We start from the raw sequence: 5,472 nt of genomic DNA on the forward strand, positions 1-5,472 counted from the left end.
CTCAAAAACAAATATTTTTTAAAAATTAAAAAATAAAATAAAAATACAGGTTTTTAAAACAGAGTACAGAGGTGCCTGGGTGGCTCAGTCGGTTAAGCGTGCGACTTCGGCTCAGGTCATGATCTCACGGTTCGTGGGTTCAAGCCCTGTGTCAGGCTCTGTGCTGACTGCCAACTCAGAGCCTGGAGCCTGTTTCAGATTCTGTGTCTCCCTCTCTCTCTGACCCTCCCCTGCTCATGCTGTCTCTCTCTCTCTCAGAAATAAATAAAACATTAAAAAAAATTTTTAATAAAAATAATGATAATAATAAAACAGAGTACAAAAAATGAAGATAATATATCCTCTTAAGAAATGTTATATTGATTACATTTCGAGAGGATAATGTTTGGGAGATATATATTAGGTTCAATAAAACATTTGGTTAAAATAAACTTCACTTTTTTATGTGGCTACTAGAAAATGCCTAATTATATACACGGCTCGCGTTCTGTTTCTGTAGGAGAGAGTATTGTCTCTGCCCACAGGCTGCAAAATTCAACAACGCCCAAGTTCTACGGGATTCTGATTCTGATTCTAGATCTGAAGGCTCACCACTTCCTCTTCCTGTTCTGTCTTATGGTTCTGAATCTTCCACCCAGAATTTCCCCTCAACAAAGCTGATTCTATTTTTGATGATTCAAAAGACCCTTCCGGAAGAGGGATTTGGAGCTGGGCCAGCTTTACATAGGCAGAAGTGACTGCCTACATGTGTGAGAAAAGCCAAAAATATCTTCCGCCCCTTCCCTCCCCCCGCGCCTCCCCCCATGCCACCAAACTCCCAAATCTTACACATTCATCGGAGGCCTTCAGGAAATGATTGATATGCCCTTAACCAATCAGCTCCCCGGCACTGGCATAGAAACTGGGCAAATGCTGGTGTCTTCTAGGACCACTCAGCTCGGACCAGCCCAGTGCCCAGAAGTTTCCTGAGCAACGGGGCCCCAGGCTCGGGGTCTGGCCTGTGGGCATCACAGAGGCTTGTATAATCAATGAGGTCTGCGCAGCCCGGGGCTCACTTAGGCTGAGCTGTCAGCCCAGATGGGAGAAAGCAGGGCAGGAGTGTTTCTCTATTATGTCCTGGGGGTTCTCTATGTACATTATTTCACTGATTCCTCGAGGAATCCTAAGAAGTAGGTAGTAGCATTCTCACGATAGCAGAGTCCACATAAGTTCAGAGAAGGACAGTGTCTTGTCCAAGGTCACACAGCACAGTAAGTGGCAAAGCTGGTGTTCAAGTGCACATCTACTGCCCCCGGCCCAGGGCCCCTGCAGTTCAGAGGCAGAGCTAGACGGCTCCCTGCATGAGGCCTACGGAGGCTTCGTGCAGAGGCTGTGAAGGTAGAAGAACAGGGTAGAAGGTGTCCTTTCTGACAGCTGTCCCCAGGTGCTCTGCTCTGCTCCTTGCTCTAGCTGGCTGGCCTCTGTGGGTGTGTGCGTTTCCTGCGCCCTGACTGCTCCGTGCACTCCATCCTTTGCAGACTCGGTGCCTGGCCTGGCTTCCTGGAGGGGGCTTGCGATCTGGGAAGTGTGTCAGGCCCTCTGAGGGCCACAGGTGTCTCATTCCCTTGTGTGACTATGAGACTGTCACTTCCCCTATCTGGGCCACAGAACAGCCTCCTTCAGACCAGAGCAAGTGGCTGAGGCAACACGTCCTTATAAGGGAAAATGATGGGGAGTCTGGGCCCATCCTGTGGGGGTCGAGTCTGGGGGCACAAAGGAGGCCTCCCCGGAGGAGGCAGCCTGCTGGCAGTGATGGAGCACGGAGATGCTGGGGGCAGGGGGGAGGGGAGGGGCAAAGTGTCTGCCTCCAGGTCAGGATTGGCTCTCAGGACAGCCCAGAAGTGTACCTGCTGTACAGTGACTACAGCAGAGCACATATACAGAGACCTCACACTTATTAAGTGCCTACTGTTTGCAGCACCAGGTGCATCTGAGGGAACCATGAGTCCTGTGAATCCTTCCCTCCAGACCAGTGGAGCAGTGGTTGACCAGTACGCTCTGGGGCAGGACCGTTGGGTATAAATCATGGCTCTACCTCTTACTAGCTGAGTGGCTTGGTTACAGGAGTTAATCCTTTGGGTCTCAGTTTTCTGAACTGAAGAATGAATAACAGTACTTAACCAAAGGGTTGTTGGACATAAGGATTCAGGGAATTCAGATAGAACTATTGAGAAGCATCCTGATGCTTAGTAAGTGCTCAATAAATGCTAACTGCTACCCTTGTTCCTCTCTTTGAAGAGGAGGAAACTGAAACAGAGAGATGAGGTCACCTGCTCAAGTTGGCACAGGTGGGGAGGGGACAGAGCTGTGACTTGAAGGCGGGTCCACATCAGGCTGACGACAGAACACCAGCTGGGAGGCAGCCAGCGCCGCTGCGCCTGGAGGAGAGTCTCAGCAGACGTGCCCGTGTGTTCAGTGGACTCCCAGCGCTCAGAGTTGAGGAGCCCGTTCCTCTTGGGACACACAACTGTGGAGGGGGAGGGGAGGGCAAGGCGAAGCCAAGCAGGGTTCAAGTCCTGGCACTTCCACTAAGGAACGGAATGGCTTCCCCGAGCCTCAGTTTCTTCCTGTGTGAAATGGGAGCAGGTCCCCCTCCCTGGTGTCAGGCTCACAGATACTGCTTGGAAAAGGCCCTTTCCTCCCACACCTTCCACCCACGCCCGCACCCCCAGGGTGAGGCAGCTGGCCCAGCCCTCGGGGGGGTGGGCCGGGCGGGGCGGGACAAGGTGACCAGGAGGCCTTAACTAAGGGCCAAAAAGCAGAAGGACCAGGGCTTCCCAAGTTCTAGAGAATGCAGCTCCCCCCGACTTCCTCTCCCCCCGCCGTCACTGCCTGAGGCTGCCTGCCCAGATCCACAGCTACTCAGGAAGCATGAGGGCCGTCTGGGGGACCGCTGGGCCCCTCGCCAGGACCGGGTAGGTCTGGGGGCCCCCCCACACTGGGACCACAGGCAAAGAAACCACAGTCAGGCATGGTGGGTGTGGGCTTGGCCCCCAGCTCTGCCCTTCCCTGGCTGTGTGGCTTTGGGTAAATCTCTGCCTCTCTGGGCCTCGGTTTCCTCATCTGTGAATGAGAGTAGTGATAACATCTGCAAGTTGGTTGTAAGAACTGAATGAGAAAGTGCACGCACAGGGCTTGCGATTGTGCTCCGCTCAGGAGTAAGGCCCCCAGCAAGCGAGCAGCCGCGTCTGCGTTCTGCACAGCCTCGTGCAGGCCTTGGCCTTCAGTGTGACTTAGAGCGGGCTTCCCTTCCCTTATGGTTTATATCATTTGCTGCCAGGTTCCAAATACTCCTTATACGATAGGAGGAGGTTTAGTCCTAAACCAAAATGCCCTCAGGGGGCGAGAAGGGCGGTAATTCGTCATCTCTGACATCTCTTATGGTCATTCGCACCGTAAGTGGGTCCGCGGTGCTGCCAAGCTTTTATAGCAACTCCCTGGTTCATTGAGTCTCCCCACGGCCCGGACCTCTGTTTTGTACCCTCTCCATCTTCTTCAAGCCTGCACGGCTCGGTCCCGTCCGTCACTCTCTCGGTCAGCGCGGACCTTGCTTTCCTGCTACTTTGAGCAAACAGAATCAGTGACGCTACAGCCGACACCGGCTACACGCCAGACGCTATTCTGACACTTGCAATATATCAGGGACACCAGGAAGCGACCTGCCACCCTGGGGGCGTGGATGGTCCAGTGACAGATAACAGCCAGTGCAGAGTCCTTACTATGTTCCAGACACGGGGTGACACCCTGAGGTCCTACTTCCATGGCACCATTTTACCGAAATGAGTTCCGTTGTTTATAGAAATGAGAGAACGGAGGCCCAGAGAGATGAAGAAACTTGACCAAGGTCACACGGACGGTGAGGAGTGGGGTGAGGGTGGGAACCCAGGCAGCCTGGAGGCCTCGCCCCCAGTCATTGCTCTTTTCTGTGTCGGAGGAACTGAGATGTACGTGCCCACACTTTGCTTGTCGGTCACGGTCGTCTGTGCCCATTTCCTCTGCCTTCCCATCTGCTACATGGGCCGGCCGGCCTTGCTCTTTTCCGAGACCCTCCTCAGACTTTGTGCTGTCAATCACACCGCCAGCCACCACCGGGAGCCTCCCTTCGTCCACGCCCCCTCTTGACTGGCTCTGCCGTCTGCCCCCAAACGTGTTGGAGTCTCTTCCATCTATGTCCCCTCCCCACCATCGGCCACGGCACCATTTCTGTGCCCCTTGACTGCAAAGATGAGTCGGAAGATTTGTCGGCACTCATCTCCTTCCAGTCTGTCCCGGGCCCACTCTACTTGGGTTTGGGGCCAGGTGCCACCACGCTACCCTCGGGCACTCACCAGGGACGTCTCTGCGTGGCGAAACCCAATGGTCGTTGCTCAGCCCTCAGCCTTGCTGACCCTTCAGCGGCGCCTGACCTACCTGGTCACTCCCCTACGTTACCTCGTTCCTCAGTCTCGTTCTTGCCTCCCAACCTGTTCACCCCGGGGAGCGAGAGCTCGGTCGTTGAGTCTCTGTCCTCCCCACCCAGGCACGGTCCTGCGGAGTCGCCTCCTGCCCCATGGCTTTAAATGTCATCTATAAATCGATGACTTTATATTTCATGTATTTCCCACCTCTGGAAACGATGCCTCGGTGTTTCAGTTGCTCGGGCACCAAGCCCCATGGTCATCCTCGACTCCCTCCTCCCCCTCCTCCTCCTCCTCCTCCTCACTCCTCCAGCCAATCAGACTGCCTGTTACATTGGCTCTTCCAGCAGAATGCATCCGGAACCCAGCCTCTTCCGACTACACCTCTGCCATCGTCTTTAATGAAGGCTCTATGAGGGTGGCAATTCTCGTCTGTTTCGTTCATTCCTGATTCTCCAGCGGCGAGCACATAGTAGTTGTTTACTGAATACTTTTGAATGAATAAATATAAGGACAACAGAAGAGAAAAGCTCCCGAGTGGCCAACGGATCCACTCTCCCGCCCCCTCCAAATTACAGAGGAGATCTTGAGGTCCGTGGAGAAGGGACGTCCAGAGTCACACAGTAACCCAACAAGACTGTGAATTCAAGTAAAATAGTGTGTCTCTCTCCCCATTATTTTTTCTCTTTCTTATTTTCTCTGCTCTGTGCTCGTCTCTCCGTGACTCTTTGACTCCCCGGGGCCAGGCGCCCTCGCACAACTGGAACGGTGGACACAGGCAGCCCAGACGTTCCTCCTTACGTCCCCAGAAACTGCCAGAAACTGGGCGGCTCACTGACAGCTCGGTGGGGGTGATCCGAGGGCGGGCTCTGACTGGTTCAGCGTGGGTGGGTGGTGTGGCTTTGGGAGGGAGGCCCCAAGCCCTGCGGCTAAAGTGGGGGAGTCCGTTAGTCACTGAAGGGAGCTGTGGGTCAGGGGCCTTGGGCGGACAGCCAACCCCTCACCCTCCTGGAAGGTGTCCCCCCCCCCCCCCGCT

At 54.3% G+C, this 5,472-nt stretch overlaps 1 protein-coding gene across 1 annotated transcript in view; it reads left to right on the plus strand.

The window, feature by feature from the left end:
• The first annotated feature begins 2,910 nt into the window (after positions 1-2,910).
• The window catches only part of OCSTAMP (osteoclast stimulatory transmembrane protein), a 7,723-nt gene continuing 5,161 nt past the window's right edge, over positions 2,911-5,472 (plus strand). The window contains 1 exon segment of the mRNA XM_077766600.1: positions 2,911-2,954. Coding sequence (XP_077622726.1) covers positions 2,911-2,954 — 44 coding nt within the window.

Source organism: Crocuta crocuta, unplaced genomic scaffold (genome assembly GCF_008692635.1).
Source record: "Crocuta crocuta isolate KB4526 unplaced genomic scaffold, BGI_CrCroc_1.0 scaffold71, whole genome shotgun sequence".
NCBI classification, from domain to species: domain Eukaryota; kingdom Metazoa; phylum Chordata; class Mammalia; order Carnivora; family Hyaenidae; genus Crocuta; species Crocuta crocuta.